The following is a 13,163-nucleotide window of genomic DNA, read 5'->3' on the forward strand; positions in this document are numbered from 1 at the left end:
TATATATATATATATATATATATATAAATAAATACATACACACATGCATTACTCTCTATTCCCAGGTTTCTCTTTCTATTCATCTGATATCCTGCTGTTGGAAGTATTTCCAACATGCAATAAAATGAAACATGGGAAAAAACAAGAATTCACTATGGGACTAACCACATATGGTATCTTAAGGCCCTTAAGGCTAGAGCTTTGATTAAAATATCATGTTTTCCAGAGCCTGTTTCCATGGCAATTCTAAAAAGAAAAAGAAAAACTAAATTAAACATAATCTCTCTGTTTACTCAAGTTATCGTTGTTCTCAATTGATCTTCTTGATCAAATGAGCGCTATTCACATAAGAAATACTTTGAATATTTTAAATCATATCATTGCCAGGAAGGATCTCCTGTGGTGGTCTGTCTTACAGTAGATCTGGAGAAGCTTCTGTCTGAATACACCCTGGTGTTTGTTTACAAATTTATATGAACAAACACCAGTAGTTGCTTTTAAGCTCAATCAGTTAAAGTTAGGACCTCTCTTCCAGATCCCACAAAGCCTGTATTATGGAGCTCTTAGTGGTGGAGAACAGCAAAAGGGACCCAAAAATCAAAATTCTGCTTAAGGCCCTATGCAGCCTTCCACCTTCCATTATTAGAGGGCCTTAGAAAATATTATCAAACTACCATTCTAAGTTGTTGAAACACATTTGGGCTAAATGGACAGGTATCTACATAATAGTTTTCTTTTTTTTTTCCTGAGGTGTGTTTGTCTCAGTCATCTGAGACTGAAACAAGTCTGAGGTGTCTCAGACTTCTGGAAGACAGTAATTTCCTTCCATACAGAAAAATCCATCAAGCATTATTTTTCATTTTTGGACCCAGTATATATGAATGCACTCTTTTTTTTTTTCTAGTCTTCATTTTTCTTTCATTTGTATATTCTTTTAGAGGATGGTAATACAGGACATAAACATTCTTGTTATATTGGAGTGAATGAAAAAAGAAAGAATGATGTTAAAATGAAGATGAATTGCTTATAGATAAATTGCTATCTTGAAAATAATGGGGGACTGCACTGCCTTGCAGCAAGAAGGTTTCGGGTTCGATTCCCAGCCCGGGGTCTTTCTGCACGGAGTTTGTATGTTCTGCCTGTGCATGCATGGGTTCTCTCCGGGTCCTCCGGCTTCCTCCCACAGTCCAAAAACACGACTATTAAGTTAAATTGGCCTCTCCTTACTTTGTGAGTGTTTGCATGAATCGTTGCTTTGTCTCTGTGTTGCCCTGCAATGAACTGGCAACCTGTTCAGGGTGTACCCCGCCTCTAATTTTATGTCCTCCCACAGCTCTTTGGTTTTTGCCATGGTTGAATTTGGAGTCTGACCTTTTTGAGGCTGTGAAGAGGTGTCTCATATACAGGTAACAAGTTCAATCGAGTGTCATTAATTCAGGTAACAAGTAGAGGACAGAGGAGCTTCTTAAAGATGATGTTACAGGTCTTTGAGGACCAGGCATCTTTCTTCTTGTGGGTGACACATTACTTATTTTCCACAATAATCTACAAATCTATTCTTTAAAAATTCCCAGGATTCATGGTAGTATTCTCTCTCGTAGGAGAACTTGCACAATCAGTGGCTGACTAAATACTTTCCTAACCACAAAAAGTGTTTTCTTTTCAAATTTATTTTCAGCAACACTCAGAATAAGTGAAAAAAAGAACAACAGAAACAAGGTATTTACCGGTACATAAAAACAATATCTAAGAGCAACAGAGAGCATATGTCATACTGCAAAAATTAAACTTGTGCTCGAGGGTTGCAATTTTTCAAGAGCAGATACAATTTGAATGGCTTTAGTGTTTTTATTGGTTTTAAAGTCTCATTATAGATGTTAATCATAGATAATAAAATCTGAGAATTGGCCATTTCTCAATATATTAGAAGTATATGAATATATTTACAATGTGAATATAAAATTCAGAATAAATAACAACCTATAAATGCTCTACATTGCAATGGTCATTTTATTCCCATTTAAATCAAGAAGATTTTTATTTGTTAGAATAATTTTCAAATTTCTTCAATGAAAGAAGTCATATGCTTCCAAAGGATTTTGTACAACAGTTCCAAAAAAGACAAACAATGCTTTCTTCATGATTTTTCCAGAAGTGTTTCTTTTATCTTGTTAACAGAAGAGCCTTGACTGCATAACAACCATTAGCATTGTTTTTAAAGAAATCTCTTCATTTATTTTTTTTATAATGCATTTCTTTGAATCCAATCAAGTCCACTTCCATTCTATATTACGTTACCAATATCTCCACCTGCTGGTTGATTTCTATATTACAATATGGTTGAATGTTTTACATGTTTACAATAAGTATAGATTAATGTTAAAATATATCCATATAGCAGAATACACAATAATACACATGTTTTAGATGGTAGGATTGCATTAAAAATAGATAAACAAAACAGTAAAACTATTTAGAGCATAAATGATAAAAAAAAATACAATAACATTTATTACAATATTCTATTTTATAAATATTTTATATATTTATATATACATATAAATTATTACATACATGTTTCCTTTCATGCAGTCAGGCAAAAAAAAAAAAAAATCAGGTGGTTCTTCTGCATCATTATCAGACCGCCTTAACAATTGCTGAAGTCAGCAAATCCAGAGCCATGAACCCAAAACGGATCACCACATGATTAAATAGATAAAAAAAAAAAACCAGGTCGTAGCCACGCCCCCTAATCCGACCGTTTCCATAGCAACCGGAACACCTGCATATGATTGGTGGTTGGGAGTTATATGCCTGCATAGATGTTGGCCTGAAATTGGAAAGTTCATTGTCATTTGCTGCCTTTAACTCTGTGTGGTTTACTGAGCTCCTTCTCTGGCATCATGGTCGAGCAGTTTGTTGGAAAGTGGACGCTTGTTTCCAGCGACAACTTTGATGAATACATGAAGGCTGTCGGTAAGAGTTGATTTAATTAAGGATAAGCCATGTGTGCTTCCCCCTAATTGCTGATCTAATTTAAAATCAAATAATTTTCTGTATTAAATGTCTAAAGGCATGAGCTTCGCCACTCGTCAGATGGGTAACCTGGCCAAGCCTAACCTGGTGATCAGTGTTGGTGATGATGGGCTTATTTCAATGAAGGCTGAGAGCACTTTGAAGACTGCTGCGATTAAGTTCAAACTGAATGAGGAGTTTGATGAGACTACAGCAGATGGTCGCAACGCAAAGGTGAGCCATTATCTTTAAACTCTTTATATCATTAAGGAACTAAGCTCACCCTCCACGATGGCAAGCCCTCATATGTTCTTATCTCCTAATTTTGAAGTCCATCTTCACAATTGAGAATGGCAAACTTGTGCAGAAACAGTCCTGGGATGGAAAGACCACTACCCTGGAGAGAGAGGTTAATGATGGAAAACTTACAGCGGTGAGTAAAATGATTGTAAACTTAATTTAACAAATCTGTTTCCCATCATGCACACAAAAGAAATGATGCTTTATTTTCTTGCATCTACTTAAGCATAGTTGGTTAACACAATTGTTTAATTCATATATATATATATATATATATATATATATATATATATATATATATATATATATATATATATATATATATAAAAAGTGTAGTGTAGCTCAAAGTTTAGTTTTGAAATGTAATAAAGGTCCAAAACTCAACTATTGCACCTGTTTTAATCCTTTAAATTATAAAATATTTTACATTGGGTTACACCAATTTTAAAATGACTTATGGTCTCTTATCTCAACAGAAATGCATCATGGACGATGTCGTTGCAGTCAGGACCTATGAAAAAGCGGCATGACAAGACAAAGATGAATGCAACCAGTTATTTGAAGATCTAAATAAAACTTAAATGTGATGCTACTCTTTGTTCATTTGTGGTTAATGAAAACTGGTTTGCTATGATGGCTGCTTTTTAGGCTTCAAATGTAGGGGTCTGCAGATTTTTGAAGTACAGTTATGGGTGTAGCTAAACTTCTACTCTCTATGCAAGTGCATGTGTGATGTGGGTGTTTTTAATTCTGCTTTTACAAAGCTACTTAACACAAGGCTGATTGAACTGGGATAATTTCCAAGCCTAATCAAGGCTTTGAGGCTGTAATGCCGCCTCTAATTGGTTCATGGAACTGTGTCAAAAGACTTCTATAGTAACCAAATGGGGCGAAAAAGCCCAATGTTAAACATTTATGGGTTGCTGGGAGTATGGCTGACAAGCAAAAGCCCAGTCCTTTGTATAATATGGATTTGGCAGGCCATATCCCTGGTCTGGTTGGTACCATGACGACCCCACCCCCCTTTTGCAGGAGGTCGATCTTGGCTGAACCAATAGGAGAGTTGAAGCAAGGACAAATATGGTATTAATTGGGGCTCGTTGAAACTGGGTCGCTGCATGAATCCACAAAGGCTGCGGCTAAGAGCTTGAATCAGTGCAGTAGTCAAACAATAAGGGCACTGATTGGGAAGAACATGATGAACATATTCTGTCAAATCAGCAATTCTGTTGGAGGTTTGTTACAAATTCTTCGGAAGAATTGTCTCCCCACCTAACTTTTTTTTTTTTTTTTTTGGAAACCGTATTACTTTGGATTAAGACTTGCATGTGGGGGGTGCAGGATTTAGGAAGCAGACTTCCTTTGGATTGGCTTTACCCTCTTAAACACAATCACTCTATCAGCTGATGAATTCTTGTATTGTTCTAAATCCACTAATCCGCTCCTTTGGCTATGAAGAGCCTGTAGCAAAAGAATTGCTGTCTGTTCTAGTAAATGTATGTCAATCCTTTAGACTGGGGTAGCCAAAGCAGTCTATAGATCATAATGCATATCAAAGTGCATCAGAAAATAAATCAAATTTGTCCTACATTCCAGGTTTCAGTGAGTAGCAAAATTACATATGGTGGACTATAATATTTATTAAATGAGCCGAAAGAGTTTAAAACAAAGATAATTGTTGACTCTGAAATAGATTAAGGTTTAGACTGACTCGGCCACTCTAGCAAAAAATATTCAACCATTTCTGAGGTTTCCTTTGAAGGTTATCTTGCTTTAGCATCACTCCATCTATGTTACCATTATGTTCACTGTCCCTGCAGATGTATATACCCACAGCATGATACTACCCTTACCATGTTAAAGGGTGATTTACACTTAGTTTTCTGCCAAACATTGTGCCTTCCATATAAGTCGATGCTAAAATGTTCTCTCATCTGATTAAGTAAGCACCTTCTACAGGTCATGAGTTCCCTTAGTGGCTTGTAATACAAAGGTTTTTTTTTTTCTTCTCCCTAGCGAAAACTAACAAGAGGTCCTTTGTCATTTTTAGTGTTTTTTTTCTTCAAATTTTTTGGGGGAGGCTTATAAAAGGAAGCATCAACCATTTGCTACATTTGTATATTGTTTTTAGTTTCAGAAGGCTGTGGTCCCATTCTGATTTGCATCATCCATGTGTGCTTCTGCTGCATAATGACATCCTGCATGGTAGAAAACTTTCTGGATTCAGGATAGCAGTCCAGACTTCTTTTCCTACCCATGATAGGGTTCTTACTGTTGGCCCTATGAAAGGTGAAGGATCAGGAGCTAGGGAACCCTTTTCCTTCACAATATATATAAAAAATACAATTTTACATTTCTAAACTTTAAATTGTTGGAAAATAAATCTAAAACATTTTTTTTCTAAGAAGCTGCTTCACTTTTTAGGTTGAACAGGGTCTTTAACAAACCTCTAATTAGTAGTCCATAACTTTCTGTTTTCCTAGGAATGTCTAGCAACCTGTTTTCTCTCCTTTCACCACAAATGGAAACATAGTTTGTTCCTAGCACAGCCAGACTTTAGCTGGAACTGAGCATTTTGGTCAGACAAGACTTAAATTTAGCTTTTTGACAGTTCTGTGGGAATATTCTGTTCCAAAAGTCTTGGCAAACTCAAAGACACAAAATCATCCTCCATCTTTGCTCATCTCAGTTCAAAAACTTAAACCTATGGAACCCCTGGAGGAATTTTCTAAAGCGAATAATTTAAGAGGAATCAAGATTTTGGAAGGTAAAACATATTTTATAATATACATATTTTTATTAAATATTGTTCTAAGGTCAGAGCACAAGAAACAATTGTTTCTAATCTTTTATATTGCAGATAAACATATTTTGTAAGGAGTAAAGTCAATTGAGTTCTGTACAAATTGAAAACCTCTTAATTCTGCTGCCTCATTTTTTTTATTCCACTCAACATTGCCAGATCACTTATAAATCATGGCTGCAGACCTCTGACGTAGACAGATCACTTGTATAGCCGTATTATGCGAATTATTACAGAGGAATATGTGCTTTCTTATATAATGAGGTTTAAACAGTGAAGAGAAATGATTACATTTTTATGCACGGAAGTTTTTTACTAAACATTCTCAGCGTTAGTGTGAGTTTGTATTCTGCAGAATGCTGGCATCTTGTGTCGTGTATTGGCAATAACACATTGGACGAAACCAAGTCATTAGTGCGGGGGAGGTCACATTATGCTTTTAATGCGAAATATATTTCAAGAATATATAATGTATTGGATGATGAAAAAAAACTCATACAATTCTTTATAACTTCATGGAATTGATATTTAACAGAGAGTAACATCGCTATATCGTTCATTTTTATTAATTCCGGATGAGCTAATCCAACTCTACGTCCGTAGGTGACGCTTCGCTTTTAAACATGGCCGACCTCGAAAAAACAATCATGGAAGTGGACAAGGGGAAAAACAAACCGTTCGTAAATCAAGTAAAGGCGCAGCTTGACGAAGCTACCCACATAACAGACAAGCGGAGGAGTCCGGAAGCTATTAACCAGTCGGCTGAAAGCTGCTCCACAGCGGAATACTGTGAGAAGCTCCAGGCATGGATGTGGCAGTACTACAGTGGATATGTGAACTGGCAGAGCTGGCTGTTAGCGTCAGTCCCTCCCTGCTTACAGCAGCCCAGCGGAACGTCCACTGCTCTTGTTTTTAGCGCTCAGAACGGACAAAATGCTCCCTTTGGTCTGCCACTGTTGCCTTATCCACCTACTACCAGCTTCCCGAGCAGCCGGGCAGGAGAAACCGCTGCCGGAGCCCCAGCGGCCGCTGGGCAGCAGCGGGATCAGGGGAATGCTCAGAGACAGGGTAAAGGCTAGCTTTGGACGCTCCATAATGATCGCCTTTACTTACAGATCCTGTTCAGTTTCCACAAGTGAAATCTGACAACTTTGCGGTTTGCCTTTGAATCAACAGCCTATTTCAAAGCAGAGAAAATATAAATCTATAATCAGAAATGAGAACAATTCTATTTTTGCACCCCACTTTATTAAGTTCACCATTTATATCTTTTTTAACTTTATGCTGTATCAGTTTGGATGAGGCATTAGTTCACATCAATAGGCAGGTTGAGGAAAAAGGGACATTTTTTCTACATTTTGTTACTTTGTTTACAACAAACTACATGTTCTAATTCATTTTTTAAAGCTGATTAGCAGTAGGGGTGTAAATCACACCCATCAGGGCGATTCGATTCAGTATCGATTTCCTGACCCAACAATTAGATTATTTTCGATACTTAAGAATACACCACGATTCGATTTGATTAATTTGTTGTTTTTTTTTTTTTAACCTTACAGGCTAGACATTGTTCAAATTTGAAATAAATCAATGAAAGCTGTGTGTTTACGTGAGTGTGTGTTAGAGGAAGTGGAAAACGGGTAGTGGCTAAAGGAAGCAAGGTAGAAGGGCAAAATAGGTTTAGCGCCACCGCAGCATGGGAGTCAGAATTATGTCCAGGACCAAATAGATAAAAAATAGACCAGAGGAATAAAAAAAAACATGAATCGATTCTCTGTGCACATGTTGATGCATTGGATCGTCGGCTATTGGATTGATGCATCGATACAAAACGATTATTATTTACACCCCTAATCAGCAGTAGTAACAGCCAGCTGAGATTGGCATTATTAAATGAAAGGAGAAAAAGTATTTCAAGCCATCATATTTGCAATAATTATTACCTTATAGAAACTGCATTGAGTTCTGGGCTTAATTCATCTTTATATGATGGTATTAGGGCTGCTCAGTGGCGCAGTGGCTAGAAGCAACCTTGCAGCAAGAAAGTTGCAGGTTTGATTCCCGGCCCGGGATCTTTCTGCATGGATGGTTTGCATGTTCTCCCTGAGCATGCGTGGGTTCTCTCCTGGTACTCTGGCTTCCTCCCACAGTCCAAAAACATGACTATTAGGTTAATTGACTTCTCTAAATTCTCCTTAGGTGTGAGTGTGTGCGTGAATGGTTGTTTGTCTCTGTGATGCCCTGCGATGGACTGGCGACCTGTCCAGGGTGTACCCTGCCTCTTGCCCGTAGACAGCTGAATAAAGCGTGTCAGAAAATGGATGGATGGATGATGGTATTACTCACCGTTTGGGAACAGCTGTAAAATGTTATTTATTTTTTTAGATAAACTGTTGAAATGCATTAGCAAATACATTGCTTTTATTTAGGCAATGCTTCTGTGACTGAGATTTTTGCATTATTAGGGTTACATAATGAACATAATCTCTGCTTAGAGATTTTCTTATTGTTCACTAAGCCTTTAAAGCCGAAAATGTAAAGTCTCAAGTATTCCTTGAAAACTTTTTATTTCTCAGGTTTGGATAAAAGTAGAAACAATACAATTTGATTGTAGATTGCAGGTTCTGCTCCTTTAAAATCCTGAAGCTAATTTATTTTTCCTACTGCTTCTATCCAGGTCGAGAGTACAGCATTCCTTCACCTCTCCAAAGACTTATGGCAGAGATTGTGGATTTCTTCATATTGTTTTTCATAAAAGCAACCATAATTATCAGTATCATGCACTTAAGTGGAATTAAGTGAGTATATTCTTTAAAAAAGTTTTTTTTGTTTTTTCTTACTGTTTTTGTTCATCCCATTATGAAACTTAAACATATACAGCATCTTGTATAACCTTTTCACTTTATCAGATAGACTACCTCAAAGTATCACTTAATGACATGGTAAAAAGAAAATATGACTTAATGGAGAAGTGAAAAATTGCACATAAACTTTTTAATGTCGTTGCAAAATGCAAGTAATGGATTGGATCAAAGCACATTCTTAAAGATGGACCAGAAAAAGTAAAATCCTCACTCCATGTTAGAATCGGTGGTGAGATTTCATCACATATATTCTTCATCCAAATTGAGTTTGGACTATTTTGTAAAGATAAGTTGGCAAAATTTTAATGACATGCAGCTGTTATTCTAGTGGCAACCGGTTTAAAAAGTATTCAAATTTTTTTCTGTTTAAAAGGTTTCCTTCACTATTTTATGTACTATTTTGTGATTGTCTATGAGATACTTGAGGTTTGTTGAGGTGCTCTTGGTGAGAACATGAAACAGGTTCTCAAAGTGGAAAAACTTAATTTGTTTTCATCTGTCTTGTGTTTCATCTCAGAGACGTTTCCAAATTCGCCATGCATTTCATCGTGGAGGAAATTGATGAAGACACGTCAATGGAGGAGCTGCAGAAAATGATGCTTGTGGCCCTCGTGTATCGGATTTTAGTTTGTTTTTATGAGGTGAGGAGCTTTAATTGACCACCAATGGGTCTCCTAAATGCCAGTTGTGTTGCTCCAAATTGCAGTCATGAAATGACGAAGATCTATTTCCTCCGTCTGCATTCAGATTATTTGCATTTGGGGAGCTGGAGGCGCCACTCCGGGGAAATTCCTCATCGGACTCAGAGTCGTTACGTGCGATTCGTCGGTTCTGGTTCAGCCCAATAGAGTGCTAGTAGTGCCGGCAACTAATGTTTCCCTGTCAGCGTAAGCAACGTCTTTACCTTTTTTTTTTTCTGTTGTATTTAATCTATCCTAGCTCAGCCTAAAATCATGACCTTGTCATTTTTTCTTCCTCTGCAGGTCGACTGTCCGAGCCTTGAACAAGAACTTCTCCATAGCTTTCTTTTTCCCAGCCTTTATCACACTTCTCTTCTTCCAGCACAACAGAACTGTCTACGACATGGTGGCTGGTACGATAGTTGTCAAGCGCTCCAGAGTCAGATGATGCTGTAATGAAGGACAGGAAGAGGATGGATAAATGAAATTTCAAGAGTAAAATAACAAAACGGTGACATTGCTGTGATTAGAAGACATGTGGGACAGCTGCTGCGTGTGGAACACTTACTGAGGTTCTCTAATGGATCACTGCGCGGAGGTTCTGCGTTCGCAGTCTGTTTTATGCCAAATCTTAGCTGTATTTAACACAGGAGGAATGAAAGTGAACACATTTCCCTTTCAGTTAACACAAGCTTTGCCTTATTTGATATCCTCTCCCTATTACAGCTGGAAGCCATGCCTGGATCAGTGTTTGACTTTCTACTAATGTATTTATGTTCTTGTATCCCTCAGTATCTCTTTGCATCACAGGCATGTTCACTGTATTAAATGAAACCCAAACATCAGTTGTAGAAAAATACCAAAATAGGAGATATTTTATTATATTTAAATTTAAAAAGTATGCTTATTGATACCAGAAACATTTCAGAAAAAAAAATACTTCTTAATCTTAGTGTTCTGGTATGCATTACATCTGAGCATTGCTGAAAAGTATTAAAAACTAAAAAAAAATAATCAAATGTGATCTTTGTGGAAGTTGAATGTGCTTAATGGTGGCTTTAGGTTTAAATTATAGTTTAGAGGTCACATTTATGACACTTCAATTTGAACCAACAGGGTTTGGGAAGAGTTTCGAGGTAAATAAGTAATTCCAACTAAACTATCCAATCTCTTTTTGAGGCATTACTCTTTGAGGTTTTTTGGTATTAAGCTTGAACTTTCTGCTTTCCATATTCAGATTTCTCCTGATTCAGGATGCTGCATAGATCCCCCACCATCAAATGAAATTCAACCTGTTCCTTTTCAAATGGAACAGAAGCTCTGTATCTTATAAATACACCCGTTAATATTTATATCTTATAAGTCGATACGTTCTGTATTTAGGTATCACTCAGTGACTCGAAAAGGATTGTTCAGATTTATTTCAGCAGCTTTTTGCTTAGACCATTAAATTTTCAGTTCATGATCCACACTGCTTATTACTGCAATTAAAAAAGCTCTTTTTTTTTGTGGCACATACCAAATGTATTTGAATGAAAACATAAATTCTCCCGTGTGCACACCTGGAGAGTCTTTACTGGGACAAAGCTGAGGTATGGCAAGTTTGCACCCCTAAGAATATTTAGCATTTATCTAAATTAAATGAAAAGACTCCCAGTTCTAAGTGTTTACATATTTTTTATTTTTTTTCTGCTGTGTTTTAACTACTGTATTTAATTCCACAATATTTACAGCTTTCTCTAAAATTTTGAAAAATCTTTCATTGAGGATGGGTATTATAAATGTATCTTAGTGGTAGAAGCAGAAAAATCTAATATTTGAGTTTACTCACTGAAGGTGGAATTTTTTTTTCGAGCGATATATTTATATTTTTTTTACAAAATCATTGCTATAATAATAACAACCCTAAATTGAATTTAACTTGAGCATTGTTTTATTGTAAGGGGTCCTCTGCAGCCTTAGACTTCAGTTTTCTCTTTCTGTTATTACAGTTTTCCAATCCAGATCCTGTCTGACAAAATATCAGATATTTCAGACTTAATTTTTTGTATTTAGGTAAAATCTGGTCTTATTTTAAACACATCAAAACTTCGATTTGAGTCAAAAACAATTTTTTGTTTTGTTTTATGACTTTCTAGGAAGCATGGATGAAACCTGTTCTTCAATAATGAAAACGTTTAACTTTTTATTCTCTTCATTGTTTAAAAGTGAAACCTTTCAAATGTGGTTAATTCAATTTAAATTCATTCATTCATTCAACTTAAATTCATTCATGCCTATTACAGCAATGAAGCTTGTTTTTAAAGTTTTCCAAGTCAAATTATAATCATGTAATCTGCTGAATATACTGTAAAACCCCAAAAGGGCAAAGTTTCAAAACATTAAATAATTTCAGAAATGTAAAACAAGGTATCACGAAGAGTCTGGAAATTAAATATGTTAAAATGTGCAGAAACCTGGTATTTTATACTTTATTTTCTATGGTAGCCAATGTGAGGTACTCAGTTTTTCATAGTTTTCTGTTTCCTAAGGATGTAAAAAAATTTTAACACAGCCCTTATTTTGTCCAACTTCAAATTATTAAGATGAAGAGCACCCATATGACATTATGAAATTCAGGAAACAACGTATTCACATTTACATTCAGACTTCTAATCAGAAGTTTCAAATCAATCAATAAAATTCATTTCAGCCGCTTGAATCCGGGATCTCGTTCTTTAGGTCATGACCCAAAGCTACTGACCATAGATGAGGGTAGGAAGGTAGATCGACCGGTAAATCAAGAGCTTTGCCTTATGGATAATCTTTCTCTTCACCACAACTAACCAGTACAATGCACGCTTCACAGAAGACGCTCCACCAATCTGCCTGTTGATCTCCTGCACCGTGTTCCCCTCTTTCGCAAACAAGACCCCGATATACTTAAACTCCTCTACCAGGGGCAGTATGGTGGTTTAACTTAACAAAAAAGTTGTGGCCTCTAGTCACTTTTTGAAGGGGCAAGGAGACCAAACATGCAGTGAATAAGATCCATATTGGTCAATGCAGTGTAGCCTACATATGAGCTGCAAACCTGTGAGGCTTTTTCTATGTCCAAAAAGGCAAAACACCATTTAATTATTGCCAGTTTACAGAACGGTGCAAAAATTGTGCAATAGCCATGATTATAGAAACAAGCGGACACATCTGCAGCAGGTAGAGATGACTGAACCAGAATTAATGAAAGATGCATTAAAGCTAGATAAGTAAGCACTAAACAGGGGATGTCAAATTTTAGTCCCATGAAATGATTCCATGCACTGAAAACACTTCTTACAGTGGTGAAAATGGTGGCAATGCATGGACACTTTTTCACATATTTTGGAGCAGATTTTACAAACAAAATCGTTAAAAATATAAACGTATTTGGTTAAAGTGACTCACGTCCCTCTCTTGCAAATGGCAGTGAACAGAATTGTTTTTAGACCAAGAAGAATAAGAAAACTAAAACAAATATATAAA

At 36.3% G+C, this 13,163-nt stretch overlaps 2 protein-coding genes across 2 annotated transcripts; both read left to right on the top strand.

Annotated features, from left to right (window-relative positions):
• The first annotated feature begins 2,828 nt into the window (after nt 1–2,828).
• LOC107081713 (fatty acid-binding protein, adipocyte-like) lies at nt 2,829–3,908 on the top strand. Its single transcript, XM_015369916.1, has 4 exons — nt 2,829–2,976; nt 3,074–3,249; nt 3,347–3,448; nt 3,792–3,908. The coding sequence occupies exons 1-4, from the start codon at nt 2,904–2,906 to the stop codon at nt 3,843–3,845; spliced, it is 405 nt and encodes a 134-aa protein (XP_015225402.1). The 5' UTR covers nt 2,829–2,903; the 3' UTR covers nt 3,846–3,908.
• A 2,833-nt stretch (nt 3,909–6,741) lies between these two features.
• LOC107103693 (protein FAM8A1-like) lies at nt 6,742–10,163 on the top strand. Its single transcript, XM_015403525.1, has 5 exons — nt 6,742–7,186; nt 8,796–8,916; nt 9,500–9,623; nt 9,730–9,869; nt 9,966–10,163. The coding sequence occupies exons 1-5, from the start codon at nt 6,742–6,744 to the stop codon at nt 10,108–10,110; spliced, it is 975 nt and encodes a 324-aa protein (XP_015259011.1). The 3' UTR covers nt 10,111–10,163.
• The last annotated feature ends 3,000 nt before the right edge of the window (nt 10,164–13,163 follow it).

This window comes from Cyprinodon variegatus, unplaced genomic scaffold (assembly GCF_000732505.1).
Source record: "Cyprinodon variegatus isolate N-32 unplaced genomic scaffold, C_variegatus-1.0 Scaffold2, whole genome shotgun sequence".
NCBI lineage: Eukaryota > Metazoa > Chordata > Actinopteri > Cyprinodontiformes > Cyprinodontidae > Cyprinodon > Cyprinodon variegatus.